The sequence below is a fragment of the Idiotropiscis lumnitzeri genome, chromosome 11 (genome assembly GCF_059441095.1).
Source record: "Idiotropiscis lumnitzeri isolate Australia: NSW breed Sydney's pygmy pipehorse chromosome 11, RoL_Ilum_1.0, whole genome shotgun sequence".
Lineage (NCBI taxonomy): Eukaryota > Metazoa > Chordata > Actinopteri > Syngnathiformes > Syngnathidae > Idiotropiscis > Idiotropiscis lumnitzeri.
Genome location: NC_142401.1, coordinates 19,733,309 through 19,753,925, shown reverse-complemented (window position 1 = coordinate 19,753,925; position 20,617 = coordinate 19,733,309). Strand labels below are relative to the sequence as shown.

The 20,617-nt window shown below is 39.7% G+C and overlaps 1 protein-coding gene across 3 annotated transcripts in view; it reads right to left on the bottom strand.

The window, feature by feature from the left end:
- The window catches only part of LOC148327800 (receptor-type tyrosine-protein phosphatase gamma-like), a 456,824-nt gene that overhangs the window by 137,111 nt on the left and 299,096 nt on the right, over positions 1 to 20,617 (bottom strand). For all 3 annotated transcript variants that reach the window (XM_088308318.1, XM_088308319.1, XM_088308320.1), the window contains 2 exons: positions 7,496 to 7,678; positions 4,147 to 4,295 (listed from right to left, as the gene is read on the bottom strand). In XM_088308318.1, the coding sequence (XP_088164444.1) occupies positions 4,147 to 4,295; positions 7,496 to 7,678 (332 nt within the window). The remainder of the gene's footprint in view (positions 1 to 4,146; positions 4,296 to 7,495; positions 7,679 to 20,617) is intronic.

The following is a 20,617-nucleotide window of genomic DNA, read 5'->3' as shown; positions in this document are numbered from 1 at the left end:
CGATATCCTACATTATAAAGCTTTAATTTACAGGGTTTTTTTTCAAATGTTTTAACTCTAATGGTAACGTATTTAGCACAATTTCTAAAACAATTAATATTCATCGCAAAACCACTTATAGAGTTTGCAAAACTAAAAGCACAATCACTGCTTTGTAATTTTGCAACACTCAACTGTCAATTTCCAAATGATCAACACACTCTTCGCAAAACTATACACATCTATGGCTTTTATTTACACTATTCTGCGCAGCGTCACCATTAGGACAACATCTACCGGTAAAGAATTGGAAAATACGACTTTTTCCCTTGGATTGCGAATATATGTCACTTTACATTTTTCTTCAATAAAGCTCATAAAATGATCACGAGTGATGGGAAAATGAAGCTTCAGATTTGCTTCATGAATCAGTTGTTATTTTTTATACTCCTCTAGATGGCCCTCTCTGTTCAACATTGGGTGAAAGCACACTAAATTGCCATTTGTTAAACCCCTTTATTTAAGACAACAGTGCCATTTAGAGGATTCAAAAAACTACAACAACTGGTTCATGAAGCAAATTTGAAGCTTCATTTCCCATCACTAGTGATCACTGTAAAACTTTTTCTAGGTTCCATTTGGAGCTACTATACTAAGATTAAATACAAATTCTCACTTTATGCAATTCTTTTTTGGATTTGTTTTTTTACATAAATAAACAAATTGCTCCATATTATCACTCCGCCATAAATATATAAAAGAAAATGTAGTCTCTGAATTAAATATACTTCATATTTGGTGATTTTGTATTACTTCCAAGATATTCAAGTAAATATCTGTTATAAGCTTCACAAAAAACAGTAGTTGAAAAATGTGATTAATCACAATTAAGCATGGAATTTCTTTGTGATTAATTAGTTGCATGTGTGTGCGTGTGCGTGGGTGTGCACGTCCGTGCTTACTTACAAAAACCACATTTCCATTGTCACCACTCTAATAACTTGGAATCTTCTGATGGTGTGCACCTTAAAAATGTTACAGGAAATGTAATTTTCCTCAAAGATCACACTGGCTCCTATCTATATATTTGTCCTTGTCCGCCATGTGTTCATATAATAGTGTATTAAGGTGTGTGGGATGTATGCATGCATGTGTGTTTGTATATTACTTTTTCATTCTTCCTCCGCAGAGATAGCATTGTGATATGTAGTTGGCAGGCAATAAAGTTGAACCAAGGGCTAAACAGCAATCACACACTGCTTCCATATCACAGTTGCCACTGTGGCAATATGAAACCGCACCAGAGGCCACACTTCTAGTTCATTTTTTCCACCATTATTATTAAACTTGTGTCCCAATATAATAAAGCAATGTTTCTCTGGCAAATAATGTATGAATGCCCAGAACACTTTGTGATATTGTATCTCTCAAAATTGTTTGCGGTTGCTTCAACTACATCAGTAAACTCACATGTGATACTTACACATAGATTCATGTATGAAAAGTAGAAATGTGTCGTGTTTATTTTTTATTTCAAGACTCTAGTTACATGGGTGGGTTATTAATTTTGAAAAGGGTTCACATGAGAAACTGGAACGCTTGCAGAGGACGAGCCAACATTCTAACCTCAACTTTGTCTATATTATTTTCAATCGATTTAGAAAAAGCATATTGTCTTTCACTAAACTGCTACGTGTTTAGATGTGGTACAGCCATTCCCTCACCTCCTGATCATGCAAAAACTTACGTCCGTTTTTACACCAAGCGCATGGGTGACAGTCTATCAAAATTCCTTCAAGTATCCATTCATTCATGCAAGGTTACATTGTGAGCATGTAATGATTATTTCATTAAAAGATGAAATCAATTGAAACGTTTTTCCAGCTCTTTAGTCTGCTTATATAGCATTCATACTTTCATAATAACTGTAGCTACTGGATAAGAAAGTGCTTGTACATAAAGCATGAAACTAAGACGAATAATAACACCATAATAATGAGCCAATTTAACTATTATTATCTTACGAAAATGCACCATCGCTTTACATTGCAATTTTGTATACAAGAGGTGCCGATATGAATTCCCTCTTGTTGAGCATTTTTGTATGATGGGAGACAGGAGAGACATTACCCAGAGTATCCAGTATCATAGGCAAACAACGGCAGATAGTCTTGGCCAAAAGAAAAAAAAAAGCCAAAAATACTGGAAACAGTCCACAATGGGTTTTCATAATGCACAATAAATATTAAATGATGAAAAAACAGAGGTGCCCTGCAATTGGCTGGCAACCAGTTCAGGGTGTCCCGCGCCTACTGCCCGAAGATAGCTGGGATAGGCTCCAGTACACCCCGCGACCCTAGTGAGGAGAAGCAGTACAGAAGATGGATGGATGGATGAAAAAACAGAGGTGCTGTAACAGGCTCCCAATCAAAGGCGCCATCTTTGAAATAACAGCAGTCAAATCAGGCAATGGCTGCTGGCAAATAGAGGGCTAGGGTGTGTGACGTGTTTTGTCTTTGCATGCATAGACAGTGCAAACGTGCTGTAGCTTCTCTTCCTAACGAAAAATAGGTGCATGTTGATGCCCAACTACCCTCCTTCTCAAGCAGATTGGGTTTTATGCATGCGGCGCTTACATGTTTGTGGCACTTTGGAGCTAAAGGCATTTTGACAACAATGGCAGAGTCAAGCTGGTCAAAGTTGACTTTTTGTCCGCTGACATTACAGAAGGTTATTATGAACCACGCACAAAGAATTGTCCGGTACTGTGGCGCCACTTCTCAGAGTGCACCCAGAAAAGAGTTTTACGTTTCATCATACTTTGTACTATTACAATTTTATCGCTACTACCACTAATATCAGAGCAGTTGTGGCATTTAAGGCAATAGGTATTAGAAAAGTTTTACTGAAACTTCATAAGTTGGTGACATTCCTGATAATTTTTTTAACTTACTTGTAAGCGTACGCAGTTAAAACTCAGCTAAATGTAGCAGTGTAAAAAAATAACTTGGCATAATCAAGTACCAAATGCATAATTTCTGTACTGCCCCATTTTTTTTATTAGAATACTTATAATAATCCCTCAAGGGGGGATTCAAGTCACGATCTCCTGTGTAGTTGCACTGCACACCATACCAAGAATCAGATCACACATGCAGACATGCTCGGAAAGACGTCTGAGTCAAAGAAGCGCACAATACTGTTTTAGTATTGTTTGACTATATATTGTTTTGCATGTCATTCATTTGTGAAACTCACTCATGACCCTCCTTTCAAAAGCCCAATGTCCTGTTACCGTATGTTTATTGTTTTTACTTTTTCATATTGTGTCTTGTTTCGTTGTATAGCTTTTTCACGTCTTGCTTGTTAGGTTTATTTCCACCTGTTCTCATCAGCCCGGTCCCTTGTGTAAACCAATCAGCTTCCTCCACACACTCGTGTCTTGTTGTTCCTCATTGTCTTGTGTACCTATTTGGATTTAGTTCCTTGTTTGCTATTGTTAGTTGTTCCTGGTCATTGAGATTATCCTAGTTAATTTAGGATGAGAAGCTGGGTACACCCTGTACTGCTTGCTAGCTAATCGCAAGGTGCAAAGACGCAGAAAAAAACATTCATACGCACATTCACACTCATGGACAATGAGTCTTCAGTTAACCTAACATAAATGTTTTGGCATAGTGGGATGAAGCCAGAGTACAATAATTCCTCACAGGAAAGCCAGAGCCAAGATTCAAAACCCGAACCTCAGAACACTGAGGCATATGTGCTAACCACTCTTCCACCTTGCTGCCCAGATAATTTAATGTATTAAATGAAGGATTCCAGATTTAGTTTATATAATATGTAGGAAAAAAACACACATTATAAACACACATTTGTCCATGACATCAAGTACACTACACATCAGACCATCACATGCCTCTGAAAGTGACACACAGTATTGTCTTCATGATGTGACACGAGCTACATCAACTGGTTACTTCCTTCCTATTTATTTGTCAGTCTGTACTCTTTGTACCGTGTAATGGGAAAGGCACCAAGGCAGAAAAAAAAGAGGCAATTGGAAGTGAATGAAGGGAATGGCTTTAAGAATCAAAATTATTCAGCTTCGAAACATACGAGTGCTGGACATTAGCTGGGAACAGTAGGTTACATAAATTTGTTTACCTCCACTGGGTAACGTCGGCCCTTGATGCTATGCTCAGAGCCCTCCGATCCGTTGCTTGGCCCCCAGTGAAACTCCACTTTCTCTGCCTTGAATCTCCCCGGTAGTCCTGCTCCTCTCACAAAATAATCATCTTTGAGCATAATGGCCACTGGAGGAAGAGACACAAAGAGAAAATCAACACATCATGAGTGAATGTGACAAGACGTCGCATCCAGCTCCCTGAGAAACAACTGTACTCACAGTGTCTTGGAAACGTACTCATATCGATTACGTTTTTCACATTTTGCCACCTTATAACCAAACTTAAGTGGTTGTTTTTAATTGAGATGTTATGTGATCCAACAACGCAAAGTAGCATATAATTGTGAAGGGGAACGGAAATGATACATAATTAAAAAAAATAATAATAAATGGGCAAAAAAAGAAAGGAAAATCTGTTGTGCATTTCTGTTCAGCCTATGAGCCACCTTTCTCTGCAATTTACAGATATAAGTCTTAAGTATTTTGGGATATGTCTCACAAATCTGCACATCTGGACGTTTTTTGCAAAAAAAATAAAATAAATTAATAAATAATAATTAATTTGAATAATAATAATGAAAAAAAAAAAAAGCTCCAGCATGCTCAGCCACTTGGTCTGTGAACAGCAATTCATAAGGCGCAAATATATTGTACATTCCTCAATTCCAAGTGGGTGCCAGGCATCAGCCTTTAAAGTGACTTTGTGTCAACTCAAGCATTTTTATCCAGGTGTTAGCCTGCTTGATGCTTCAGACATAGCAAAACTACAGCATGCATTGATCACTATTGAACCTTTTATGAATTATGAACAATTATTACAAAACTATGCCCACTAAGCAGTTCTACTGCAGGTTGCGATCTTATTCTCCATCTATTGTTTCTTGAATTCTTAGAAAATAGACTCAGTCAAAGAATATTCAATTTATATTCATTTTTCATTTCCCTCATTTGCTGATGTTACACTTCAGGTTTAAAAGTTCATCAAGCAAAGGAATATTATCAAGAATTTCAGTTTACTGTGCTGAAGGATGTAGGTTTACCCAATTCCATCACAGTGCTCAGCAGAGGTGATCCCTCTGCAGATAAAGCGCTCATCTGTCGTTTACAAACTGCAAGGTATGCATGCATTATTCATGCCAAAAGACAGGGACATTTGTCTTGTTAGCCATGCATTATGAAGAGGGGGTGGGGGGAGACGAACCTTACATGCCATTTTTCTTTCATGGCTCTTGTTTGTGTGCTTTCAACATATTACTGCATCACAACTGAATTTGTTCTCTTGTGTCCACTGTTTATCCAGAACATGGATATAACTCTTGGAATTTTTCTTTTATTCTACAAAGCAAGCATATCCATATTTTAGCGTTGCCTCTTTTTGACATAAACAGCCCTGTTCACCTTCCTACAACTCAAAATAAAACAACTGTATATTGAAGCATTTACAGACATTTGTCAATACAGTGGTTGCACAAGCAGCAGATTAAATTAAATTAGATGATCTGTCAAGGGAAGTGAAAAGGGATCATGTAAATTTGAAACTGGGAATGAATGAGTTTAATCTGAGCATTTCTGCACCGGCACTGATTCATCCACTTCAATTTAAGGAAAATATTGTTTAAAAAATATAAAGAGAGAGATTATTTACCCCTCTTATTGTAAAAATAAATGTTCAACCATGTATCAAATTAAACAACTATACATGGTTTTATTGAGAAGTGAACCTTGTGACTGATTGTTACTGTAATACTAGCACAAACTGTCGGAGAAACATTTATTGTGTATTTCTGTATATTTGGCCCATAAAGGTTTTTTTTATCCTGATGAATGATCTGCATTTTGAGGCCTTTGTACAAATTAGTTTTGATTTTGATTGATTAGATCTGATCGTCTGTGAACAGTATTGAAACCTTGACTCATTTCCTCTGATGTTTCTTGTTAAAGTTCTCAACGGCTGTTTTCTTTGTGTGGTAATTAAGTCAAATTGTCTCAAACCTCACCCAAATTCTTTTTGTAACTCCAACTCAAATTTTACCTTTGCCAGGCAACAGACTACATAAAAGGGGCAATTTGATTCCTGAAACTGCCAAGACAGCCCTTGCACTAAAAAATTACCATCTGCAGGGTTAAACAATCATACAGCTTTTATTGTCCTTTGCTTGAAACAAATTTCATCAATTATAAGTCAGGCATCACTGAAATTGAATCTCTTTTCAGTTTATAGTCTAGATTAAATGGTGGAACATAAAATATCATTGTGCTAGACACACAGTTTAGTGCTGGGACTCAGACCAAATGCTGTCAGGAGTCTTACTAACCAATTGTGACATCTGCCTTTCAACTAGCCTCAACTGAGGAGAAATTGACATCCATTTTACTGGCATCCCGGGATTTCAAAATTCCTGCTGCAGTCAATGTGGGTCCATGAGATGCCAAGAAAACTGAATGCAGATGGCCTTGTTTTGATTCCTACATAAAGTCATTGCCCTTGTTTTAATTTAGCTTGTCTGAATGAAAATAGGTTGTTATCTTCATCACGAATGTCTTGCTTCATATTGTACCTGTCATGTTTTATATTCAGAAGAAGGGGTGTGATGCAGTAAATATTTGAAATGAATGTGTATGTGAACAAGGATTATTAGATGTGTCACACTAGTTTAAAGTCTCAGTATTCTGTCTTGTCTTTTTAATAGTTTCAATCTGTTACATTTTTAAAATGTTATATAATGTAACCTGAGCATCAACTGTCATAAATTTACAAATGACGCAAGAGACAAAATGGCTACCCACTGAGCTGGCTAAAAACAAGTGGATTTAGCTTCTTAACTCATAATTCACAAACAAAATATTAATCAGAATGCCGTTTTTAGACTAATGAAGGCTAATTGAATGTTAAATTGCATCTCACATCAAAATGACTTGGTTGTATAATTTCACAGTTGATGGCTTTGAAGTTAAGCTAAAATAAGTAAACTCCATACATTCATTATCCAAGCCACTTCTCACAAGGGTCACGGGCGTGCTGGAGCCTATCCCAGCTGTCGTTGGGCACTAGACCTCTCAAAGTCCGGGCTACATTTGAGAATCTAAAGCAAATTGATTCAGAGAGGATTAAACGTGTGCATTTCGTATTTTGAAGAAAACATGTTACATGTTAAATTTTTTATTTGCATTACATTTGTTTATACATTGAATATTTAAAATGAAGGCAAAGAGAAACCTTGAATCACTACCGCTGTATAAAACAGGACCAACTGCAACATGTGGTGGGATATTGTATTCTCTTCCCGAGTTTTGGAAAAACCTGTGACTTGTGTATGTTTACTTTACCTGTTTTGCCAGTGTTCTTCATAGATGTCTTATTTGAAGATTCAGTCTCGAAGCCCTCCAATGTAATTTCCTGAAACTCAGTGGACACTTTAGCATCTTGGTCCACAATGTTGATCGGTGACTGGTTTTTCTCCTTACATTCTGGATAGGCTGATGCCCAGCCCTCATCCGGTCCATATATACCTGTGAAAATAAAAAAAGCAGATTTGCATTACAAGAGGTGCACACTGCGCCACATTTGTCTTCAGAAGTATATTTCAAGCAGCATTTCAGCACAAGAGCTTATCCGCGAAAAGCAAGGCTGCCAAGTGGTCTGAATTAAAATGAGACATTTCTTATAGAATAAACATCAACTGCCTTAAACGGAGGCAGCTGCTGAAAAAATGAGCAACCTCGTCTGCATATCTGTTCGGTGGCTGAAAATGTTATGATCATAAAACGGCTGTTTTTTCTTTAACGTATGGTCACACTATACTATAAATTCTCTGATTATGCACTGCTGACCTCCTTCTCAAGTACATTCCAGACAGCTAATATGCAGTCGGTGTCAGTCACAGTGTGAGCTGACAGGGGACACTAAAACATGTCTGACAATTCATGAGGATGCTGACAAGTTCTATTTACATCTGAAGAGACATCCTTTGACAGTAAATTTCCAGTGTTAAAGCTTGAGGCTAGAAGAGCAGTTGAATCACTCTCAGGAGAGTTTTTGAAAAAGATATACTTGGTGAGAAAGCCACGGCAGAAATGTCAAGGAGCCCATCTTCCTTTGACACCAGTCTTTAATACTGGAGCTCAGCCAATAAGGTGAGAGTCGGGCTCCCTGACTTTTAGCAGGATTAAGGGAAATATACTTTACTATGAACACCTGACACTATATAGGCCACTAAGAGAATTTTGGGCCATTAGAGAGATCAAATCCCCAACCACATCATGATTTCCCCATCAGAAGCTCCACTGTAAAGAATTCATTGTCTTAAACTCTCTTTATTTTCTTTTGGGGGAGGACATTACCACAAACAACAAGAACATGACATACTGCCTCCTGCATGCATTCCTGCTTCGAGTTTCTGGCACTGAATGCAACAATATATTTCGCTGATGGTGGCCAAAAGATCATTGTCTACATTTAATTGAGAACTGGATACGTGAGCATCACATTGCTTGCACCAGCTGTTCAACACGCTGTGGAAAGGCAACAAATTGGAAACGTCAGTTGAAAATGATGTTAGCGCGCTGTGAATTTCTTTGTGTGTCAACTCACCCACATTGACTCTCACTTTGTGCACCCCACTTGCTCTAATCTCTGGCCCCTAATTGAAAGCAATACCAGGCTCCTGGGCTCCTAAATGAATTTGTCTATGATTACTCATGCCCTGGCAGATTGAGAGCATTGGGTAATGTCTATTTCATTGCATTAGGTAGCATCCTGTTATCCTTCCGCTTTCCCCAATCTCTGTCCTTGCCCTGGGGTGTGTATTGATTGAGATGGTTTTAGCTTTCAAATAAGGCTAGTATTACCTGTGACAGCAGCTGTTCAGACAGCAGAGGTGATGCAAAAGTTTGAGAAACAGGAAGTGATTAGTTATTGACTTAACAAATAAAGAGATAACTGTTGGAGTGGTCATCTCAACACAACACTGACCTAACGACTATAAGGCCTTTGTTTCATCACAGGAACTTTAACCGAAACTAGGAACGATTCACAAATTTTACATGCTCATACCTGTCAGACCTGTCGACTATATATGTGTGTTTGTGTATGCGTGTCCGGGTGTGCGTGTGTGTGTGCGTGTGCGTGTGTATATATACACGCTCACACCAATTCGGTTACACCCCAAAATTTTGCCAGCCAATCGCAGGACACACAAAGACAGACCATTCACACTCACAACCACACCTCGGGACATGATACATAGATTTTTGTTTGGTTTCCCCCTCGCCTGTACAGTGTGAAGGAATGCACACATGCCAGGCAATAGTTGGCTGCTGATTCCAAATTACAAGCTGTGGGTGATCACTTTTTGCGATCCATATTGATTGACATACATCATGCCAATCGTACTTTTCCACGAAAATCGGCTGATCACAACAAGGGGTTGATCAATTGGATCACTCTATTAAATAAATAAATACATTAAATTATGGATGTTTACAGTTAAAAAGGATTTTATAAGCCTTGCTATTCTACACTACTGCACCACTTGGGGAAAACGGGCTGACTGCATACCGAGATGATAATACTCTACCTCTATGGATCGGTCCATCGCTTGTGGATCCTTGCAACCCCCTCATATAAGCGGATTCTTTGGTGCATCGATTTCTGCCATTTACCCTCTAATACTGATGGAATCAGTGTGGGGAAACAATATATTTCATGTCTACTGAGCCAAACTGAGAAGACAAACATACTACCCAGGTGTTTCTCGATTTCATTATTTTCACACTTGAGGAGACTTCATTTGACATGGATGGTTAATTACTGGGAAAGTTAAAATTACAAGAACATCTATCTGTTCCTGGACAGAACATGAATGGAGCTAGAAGACAGCGCTTTGTTTATTTCACAAAGCTCTCTGACATGTACAATATTTCTTTGAATGTCATGTTGAGTTGGGTAGATTTTTTTTCTTGCTAAAAAAATACTTTAAGTGTTCTTTATCATTTGTGTAAGAATGTTTTTTCTATATGCCATAATCCGAGATCCTTCATGTTTGGGCTTTTTCAAAGACCTGAAGGAAGTCACAGGACACCGTCTACTGAGTCTGTGTGTGCATGCTTGCACATGTTATGTGTCCTGTGTCTTTTAAAATTAAACTGGATGTTTTTTTTGGTTTTTTTTGGGGTGAAATCTCTGAACGAACTGGCTCCTGTACAGCTGTCCGAAATGTTGTGTGTATGTTCCAGTAAGAGACCTTGTTTTTAAAATATCCCTGTTCAAGGTTGAGTAGTGTTTGCGGTTGCTGGATCTAAACTTTTGAACTTTTGCACGGCTTCATTTACGTCACTTCACAAGAAATAAAAAATGTTTGCACAAGCGTGTGCAGCACGGTGGGCGACTGGTTAGCACGATGGCCTCACGGTACACAGCTTGTAGTATCGGTTCCGGCTTCAGCATTCTTGTGTGGAGTTTGCATGTCCTCCCTGTGCCTGTGTGGGTTTCCTCTGGGTACTCTGGTTTCCTTCCACATTCCAATAACATCCATGGTAGGTATATTGAGCATGAAATTGTCCCTAGGTGTGAGTGTGAGCGCAGATGGTAGTTCGTCTTTATATGCTTTGCGATTGACTGGTAACCAGTCCAGGCTGTACCCCGCCTACTGCCTGTGGACTGCTGGGATCAGCTCCAGCACCCTCTTGACCCTCCTGAGGATTAGCAGATCAGATAATGGATAAATGGAAGCCCGGACTATTAGCACAAGACTGAGATGGGCATCTTATTGTTTTTAATTTTTTTTCTGTTGCCATATTTTTTTTATTATATACAACACTTTGGGCACTGTTTACTGTATTTTTAATGTTTTATATAAAAAAAAAAACCTTGACCTCAACCAATCCTATCCCTCCACTTTTTCTTGAGGTCACCCACTCCTGATTGTCATAACCTGCCTTACCTCTGATTACCTCATGTAGTTTAATCTTGTGCCTCATTCTGTCTCGTCACCAGTTCATTGTACCTTGTCGTCTCATTCCAGCTGTCCTTGTTCTCGACACTGACTCACTGTGAGCTTTCCCCATGTGTGAGTTTTGACCTTGTCTTTTTGCCTCACTTTTTTTCAATACAGTTGCCTTTTGCTGACTATGAGTACCCGTGTGCTGTACCAAATGCAGCCTGTTATTTGGATGTCTTTTGCCTCTGTGTCTCTCACTTATGTCCTTTATTTCGTACTGTCTGCATCACAATTTGCAGTAACTGACTTCTCCAGTGAAAGGTCAGAGGAAGTAGCCATGTGTAAATAACCGACAATTAAAGATCAACAATGTATCCCTTCTTCTTATTCCAATACAATATTTCTTGCTTCAGCTGCAACTCAAATTTGCAGTCAATTAATTTTATTATAAGAGACAGGGATAAAAAATGATTACAAAAACCTTTTTCCCAACATTACAACCAGTGCTTAACGTGGATGTTTCTCCAGCACATCAAAAGAAAGAAGCATTCATCCATCCATTCATTCTTTTTTTTAGCCAGAGTTGTGAGGAGTGGCAACCTATCTGAGCTGACTTTGCGTGATTGATCATCAGTCAATCGCAGATCCAATTGAGACGCCCTATGATTTGTGACTGGCATGGGAACACATTGTTTCTTTTGTGAATTAAAGTACATTTTCCTATATTCCAAGTAATATATATTTTTTAATCCTAAAACTACTTGGGCAATCATCCTTTTATTTAACCAAGAATAAAAAAATATATTTTAAGGGCTAATGCACGATGGATATTGTCTCCCTGGTAATTGTTTCCTCAATGGGGCAGAAGCACACATTCCACAATAACCAAACATAATAATGTCCATGGAATCAAATAATTGAGAAAGCAAACAGATCCTTCAGCGACACTGATGACTGAAGTTGCATGACATGGCATGTGTCGAAGCTCACATGATCATGACAGATAGAGTGAGGAGTAGAGGATGTAGAGTGAGGAGTAGAGGATGTGTTGATTTGTGCAGGTGCTATAAGAGCATATCTCCTCGTTCAAGGAAGTGTCTGAATGTTTTGTTCCTCCAGCCATTAAGTCGCGGTGTCGTGCAAGTGCATATCGAGGCTTATTTGCCACATCTATCTAGGTCTGATGCCTCAGTAATCAATGATGCACTGGCACACGTAAGCATCCATGTAACATTTTATTATACCATTCACGTAAAAAAAAAAAAACTAAACATGGAAACGAGCCTGCCAATAATTGGTGATCTTTCCAGCACAGTGTGTTTGTAGTTGCTGTTAAGCGTTAAAATGCCTGCCTCATTATCTTCTTAAAGATGTGAATTGTCACTCAGCACAGCCAATTAGTGAGGCAACACAGTATGGGAGACGAGCAGGCTAAATGTGCCTGCCGACAATAATAAAGCTTGATAGCTTCAACAAACGTGTCAGAAAAATAACAACACACTCTGGAAAGAGGGACAAATAATATTCCTACACAAACCTTTAACGATCATGCAACCATTATGAACGTGACTGAATGGACTCCTCAATGGTCCATATAAGGCTAATAATTAAAATAAAACACATGCAACTTTTTAGGAATGAGAACCCAAATTTACTCAAGATTCGTGAGCAGAAAAACTGTGCTAACTTGATAGCTCACATAAACATTTGTGGAAGCTGAGCTCATCTACTAACAGGTCCCACCCAGGATTAGGTCTTCCAAGTCTGTAACATTATGGGAGCAGTATGAGGACATACAAAGTAATTGAGCTGATTTAGCATCTTTAAATACCGCATCTGGTACGAATTGTACCACTGTGTGTAACCATAATGAGGAAGACTGATACACACGTAACCACTGTCTGAAAAACCTGAGCTAAAGATTTCAGAGTTGCAACTATTCATCTTAAATGTGCCCTTCAAAAAAGCTAATGAGACAAAGCAGAATGCTTGCTAATTTTTCTGCATCCTCAAACAGAAACATATAACAAAAACTTGTTAGGCTGAGGGTTGGACTCTGAGCTGCCGGCTGAGGCATGATGGGTCGACGCACTGAGTCAAAGATCGAACACTATCACAGTTGTACTCCATGTAAATGGAGGTGTTTAATCATATTTGACATGCAATCTTTGCATAATATTAATCTTTTACCTGTAATGCACTGAGCAGATTGGTCTTTTTTATGAAGTGCAGCCACACTTTTGACTTCCTTCGAACACCCATCATCTCACAACACACAAGCATTAATCAGTAGTCCTAGTTTCTTCGTTGCATGTGTCTGACAATTGCGAACCACGCTATAGGGCCTTTGCTTCTTTTGGGCGGCTTCCTCCGATCGGCAGACTAGAAATTAAAATATAACATCGGCATTTTAAAATATGGATGAATTCAGGAGAACCGAAGTGCTAGCCTCCAATAATTTTTCACGATTCGCCAATTAGGTCGAGTTTGGCAGTGACTCTTCACGTGCATATTTTGGGGATAAGGAAGGAAGCTTGATCACCCGTAGATAACACAAACACAAGGGTAGGATGCAAATAACACCCAGAAAGGGTGGTTCTAAACCCGAACATCAGAACAGAACTGTGATGTCGCAACCATGTCACCTCTGCGCTGCCCATAACACTTGGTTTGAAAAATTCAATGTTTCAACGGGAGAATCCAAAGCAAGATAAAGGTTAAGCATATAAACAAAATGATGCTTTAATGATGTGGCAATAATGTCATGCCGTCGTCACAAACGTAGAGACTTGACATATTGATAAATTGCTCAGAGTCAACCATATGCTGCTGACACCCCTTATATGGGTCACATTTACATTGTGTCTAGTAAATACTGTGATAATTTTTAGATGTATTCCTCAGTGCCGTCGTATTGGTGTAATCCCTCTATACAACTTCACTGCAAATTTCATATTGCAACTGAGCTTGTGGAAGATGTTTTATATCACATAATAATATCATACATGAGTAATATTGTGAGAATTGACATACTGATCTTAATAGCTGAATATTTACATACATATGATTTGATAATACTGCATAACACAAGTGTCTGTAGATCAGAATCAGAATGCCCTTTATTGTCATTGTATTCAGTGTACAACAAGATTGGAGAGCTCTCCTCTCCAGTGGAAGTAAAATAAATAATTTAATTAGATGTATCAATTAAATAATAAATAAATATGAGTTTTTTTAATTAAAAAAATATTATGTTGCAGTTCTACAAGGCAAGGGTAGTTGTGTGCGAGAAAAATTATGTTATGAGAGGAGTGTTGTGATAAAATAGAACAAATGTTGGGCATGCCATTAGTTCTTGAAGTCTCTCACCAGCTCTGTAAATCAACTCAGCCCCCTTATCTGTGTCTCTTGGCCATGGAAAAGTGATTTCACACCACATCCTGTGTCCCAGTGACCCCGTCACTCTACAAACCGCCAACCAGTAATCCCATCTGACTGTCCAACTGAGCGTGAAGGCACTGAAAAACAAAGTCTTCCTTCCTCACATGACAACAGGCAGAGCCTCCCCCCACACACCTGCCACCCACACACAATCGCATGCATCCAAACAAGGTAAAAACAAAACAAAACAGATAATGCGCCACACCTCGCGGCCCTCCCACCTACTTTTCTCCGCGTGACATCCTTCTGAAGGACAAGAGGACGAGTAAGAGGATAAATGAATGTGTTTAAAGCATTCACCTTCAACAGAAATGTGTCAATGGGAAAAGATGTTTGTATTCATAAAACAACACGTGTGTATATTGTGTGTTACATGTTTATTCACATCTTCTACTGGATCTCTCTACAAAATACAAAATCATCAGTGGCTAAAAGGAAGCTAGTCATTTTCAGAGGATAATTCCCAGTGGACCCAATAATAGCTGCCATTAGTCAATAGCAAGTCTGGTCGATGCAGCATTGAGGCCATGGGTTGTTTTTGAAAACAACAAATAAAGATGCCAACCCATGCCATCCTAAATAACATAACGTGATTATGCACACACGTTGTAGCAGCTTAAAAATGTCCAAAGAAACCTAAAGGCTCAATTAGACCTCTCTCTCATCCACTGGCTTCATTCTACCTGGCAGGCATCTTGAGGAATGTCTTCATAAAGTGATGATGATTTCTAACTCATATATCAAGCACATCGTTCACATTACCATCCATCCTCTCTGTCAGTTACACTCCTATAGTCGTCCTTCTCACTGTCTGTAATTCACCTCAGTGCTTCTCTGGCTGGGTTGTAGAAAATCAAATACAGTGAACCCTCGCTACTTCGCGCTTCACCTTTAGCGGCTTCAGTGCTTCGCGGGTCTAAAAAATATTCGGGGGCATTGTAGTTTTGCCGAGCGGCACGAGGGGGCGCTGGAGCGGTTAGACGGCCGGCGTGTGCCGAAGAGGAGAGTGGACGAAGAAGAGCACGTTCCCCCGGACACGATTTGGGGCGACGTTTCGCGCGGTTCGGACCGTACCAGAGCTCCGGAGGAGGCCGGCGTGCGTGGCAGTTAAGCCGAAGAGGAACAACTTCCGCCCGGGCACTAGCGGGGCGACATTTCGCTCCGTGCGAGAGCTCCGGAGGAGACCGGCCGGCGTGCGTGGCAGTTAAGCCGAAGAGGAACAACTTCCGCCCGGGCACTAGCGGGGCGACATTTCGCTCCGTGCGAGAGCTCCGGAGGAGACCGGCCGGCGTGCGTGGCAGTTAAGCCGAAGAGGACACGATTTGGGGCGACGTTTCGCGCGGTTCGGACCGTACCAGAGCTCCGGAGGAGGCCGGCGTGCGTGGCAGTTAAGCCGAAGAGGAACAACTTCTGCCCGGGCACTAGCGGGGCGACATTTCGCTCCGTGCGAGAGCTCCGGAGGAGACCGGCCGGCGTGCGTGGCAGTTAAGCCGAAGAGGAACAACTTCCGCCCGGGCACTAGCGGGGTGACATTTCGCTCCGTGCGAGAGCTCCGGAGGAGACCGGCCGGCGTGCGTGGCAGTTAAGCCGAAGAGGAACAACTTCCGCCCGGGCACTCGCTCGGCGACATTTCGTTTCGTGCGAGAGCTCAGGAGGAGACCGGCCGGCGTGCGTGGTAGTTAAGCCGAAGAGGAACACCTTCAGTTATGAATGAATAAATAAATAAATGAAAAATGCCACCTTTCATTTCACAGGGCACACCGGACGGCGTACCAGCAGGTAAAAGTCGAAGTAAATAAATAAGTACAAAAAGAGGTAATTGAATAAATACAAAAATAATGGCTGGGGAATAAAAAAATAATAAGTTTTAATAATAATTTTTTTTTTGTTATAACATGAATTTCACTCTCTCTCTACCCGTATATATATACATATATATATATATATATTTTTATTTTTATTTTTTTAAGCATTTTTGAAGGTGCACCACTGCTTCGCACTTATATAAATATATATATATATATATATATATATATATATAGGTGCGAAGTATATATAAGTTTTTTTTTTTTTTGAAGGTGCGCCGCTACTTCGCGGATTTTCAGTTTTCGCGGGTGGTCTCGGTCCCCATTAACCGCGATAACCGAGGGTTCACTGTATATTTTTGTAAAATATATTTAGTGCACATCTCTTGTTGGGTCTTTATTTAAAAAAATAGATTCCTTCCTGCATTAGAAACATCCAGCAGTTTGTTATTTCTGCCAATAACATGAATATAAGTATAAACCTATGTATGGTGGCAAAGCCAAAATCTAATTGGTTGTCAGACTCAACCTGTTTGATGTTACTGTCATTCTCTCGCTCCCCTGTGGTTGGTTCGCACTTCTTCTGGGGGTGTGGCACTGATGGTGCCGCTATTGTGAGGCCACGGATGGTGCTGCTGGGAGCAGATCGTTATCTGCAGTTGATATTACTGTTGTTGTGCCAATTGTTTTCTTGTCCCTCCAATTATTGCCCAACCCATCTCTCTCTCTCTTCTATTTTCTCCATCACACACTTTTTGGACTGTGCAGAGCCTCTTATGCACTTAATCAGTGTGTCACTTACATACTTTCAGTAATTGTATGCAGCCTGGGTGGAGCGACTCTCAAATGAAGGCCTTCCCTGTTCATACCTCGCCTGGACCACATTCTCCTTAACTTTAGGAGAATCTTTAGGACCTAAAGACTTAGGTGCATTTCCTCTGGCACACGGAGGCTGTTATAAATCCTGAGCACCGTGAAGGTGAAACATCATATAGCGCATTTTGAGCCATTTCAGTTGTTCTGACAGCCACTGACTCATCACTGGGCGTGATGACTGTCACTTGCCAACTCGGCTGAATTGTGCTGACGCGCGGTGGGGGGCAGGAGGACGGGTTTACCAATTTCTCCCAATCCTGTTACACCTACAACCGAACATTGACATTATATCATATAAATTGATGAAATAGGATCCTTTTATCACCAACAAGGAGCATTTCTGCATGGTGATGGGGCCGCCAATCACAAACAATTGCAGTCTTATTTTATTGAGATTTTAAAGAGCACTCCTGCTGACATTTTACCTGCACCTTGTGATTTTACTGTTGAGAATTTTAACAGGGTTTTAAAATCAACATTAGACTCGGTTGCTCCCCTTTTAACAAAAAACATAGAAATCAAGACGATACCAACGTGGAGAAATGATTTAACTAAGAAATCAAAAAGAAAATGCTGGAGTGCAGAAAGAAGGTGGAAAAAGAGCAACCTTACAGTTCATTAGCAAATATTAGGTCAACAACTCAAATCCTACAATAAAACAGTCAAACTGGCTTACTTCTCAAATCTCATTACAATTAATAAAAACAACCCTAAATATCTCTTCTCCACCTTTGATTTTTTAAACAGCTCTGACTTTAAAAAGTCCTCACAAACATCGATAGACGGTCTCTGTGAGGACTTTGCAGACCACTTCAGAAGTAAAATCGATGACATAAGATCCAGTCTTTTAGCTCATCAAAATGTTAATTTTCTTAACGCTGGACAGTCATTTTTACCAGAGGAAACACTGGAAAGTTTTGCCCTGGTTGCTGCAAGGACACTTGGTCGAGTTTTCTCCCAGGTAAATCAAACAACCTGCCTTTTAGATCCAATTCCCACATCGCTTTTAAAAGCTTTTTATGGATTTTTTGAGGAACAGATTTTAAATATAGTTAATTGCTCTCTTCAGACAGGTGTCTTCCCCACTGCGTTTAAAACGGCGGTGATGAAGCCCCTTCTGAAGAAGAGCAATTCAGACTCCAGTGTTTTAAATAATTACCGACCTGTCTCCAACTTACCGTATTTAAGTAAGATTTTAGAAAAAATGTTTTTTTTACAGTTAAATTATTTATTTTTTAAATACAAATAATGTTTTAGAGAAATTTCAATCTGGTTTTAGAATGAACCACAGTACAGAGACAGCTCTTTTAAGGATTTTAAATTATTTCAGGTGCTTTGCAGATGCAAAAAAAACTCACAGTTTTGGTGCTACTGGATTTAAGTGCCGCTTTTGACACAGTAGATCACCGCATTTTATTAAATAGACTTAAAAACCCAGTGGGCATCTCTGGTACTGCTTTTAACTGGTTTTATTCCTATCTCACAGACAGAGTTTTCCTTGTAAGTATGGATACTTGTTCCTCCAAAACCCATGAAATTAAATGTGGGGTTCCCTAAGGTTCAATTTTAGGCCCAATACTTTTTAATCTGTACATGCTTCCTCTTGAGGATGTCATTAGGAGACACGGCATCAGCTTCCACAGCTACGCTGATGACACACAGCTGTATATTGCCGTGTCTCCGGATGACACAAAGCCTATCAATACCCTTTTGTATTGCATTTTCGATATTAAGTCATGGATGGCAGAGAATTTCCTACAGCTCAATCAGGACAAAACAGAGGTTTTAGTTATTGGTCCTGAAGGTCAGAGAGAAAAACTTTTACCAAAACTACAAGATTATAAATCATCAAGAACCTGGGTGTCATTTTTTAGTCTGAGCTCAGTTTTATTCCTCATATTAAAAATGTAACCAAGATTGTTTTTTATCACCTTAAGAATATAGCCAGAGTCCGCCCATTTCTCTCACAGGCTGCTGATGCATGCTTTTATTTCCAGCCGCCTAGATTATTGTAATGCCCTGTTCTCTGGTCTTCCCAAAAAGAGCATTTCCAGTCTACAACTACATACTTCAGAATTCAGCCGCACGGGTGCTGACGAGGACCAGAGGCCGGGCACATATTACACCAGTTTTAAAATCGCTGCATTGGCTCCCCGTGTGTTTCAGGATTGATTTTAAGGTGCTTATATTAGTTTTTAAATGTCTTAACGGTCTTGGGCCATCTTATTTATATGACCTTCTTTTCTCGTATCAACCCTCGCGGACCCTGAGGTCCTCTGGCACCGGCCTGTTAATTATTCCTAGGGTGAAGACTGGAACACACGGTGAGGCTGCATTCAGCCATTCTGGTCCTCATCTATGGAATAGCCTGCTGGAGGACATCAGGTCCACAGAGACTGTTGATATTTTTAAAAGGAGGCTCAAGACTCACCATTCTAGTTTGGCTTTTAAATGATTTATCTTAGTCTTTTAATTCAGGACTGTCTTTTATCTGCTATCATTGTCTTTAATTTTTAGCTTCTTTGTCTTTTAGTATCATCATTTTTTTAATATATATTTTAGCTCCATCGTTTTATATTATTGTCTTTTAATTTTTAGCTTCTTCTTTGTCTTTTAGTATCATAATTTTTCTTATATATTTTAGCTCCATCGTTTTATATTATTGTCTTTTAAGTTTTAGCTTCTTTTTCTTTTAGTATTATCATTTTCTTTTATATATTTTAGCTCCAGTGTTTCCTCAAGGGGGGCCTCCGTGCTGGGAGGTGTGGCTGGCCTTCTTACAGGGGGCTTCATCCCAGAGGCTCCTTAGGCCCAGCGGACCGAGGCCCTCTGCACTATGTGTACGGTCTACCCCGGTCAGTCTGGGCCGGGGGGTATGTGTGTTGGCGCAGCTCCCTGTGGCCCCTCAGCGCGGATGACCTACCTTGGGTACATTTTCTCATATGGTTTCTCTGTGCCTTGCCATGTCTTTCTGTCTTTCTACTAAGAGAGTTTATTCGGTTGTGTGAATGCGAGTGTTCTGTGTGTATGCGAGTTCAGGCGTGTATGTGGATGTGTCTTGTGTTTATGTTGGGTGGGTGGAATGGGTTACAGTTTTTTGTTGTAATTTGGATGTTTTTATTGTACAGCACTTTGAGCTGCATTTTAAAAGTGCTATATAAATAACATTTGATTGATTGATTATAATGATGCCCTGAGTGAGAGATTTATTTTTTTCCAATGCCACAAATAAAGCCCTATGTACATGCCAGTGCAAATTGTCGGATGGTCCCAAGCGCGGGTAAATTCACAGTATTACATCAGGAAGGGCATCCGTTGGAGCTAATTGCCCGTTATATCAGCGTACTTTTTTTAATGGTGTTAAAAAAAACATTTACGGACAAAAAATA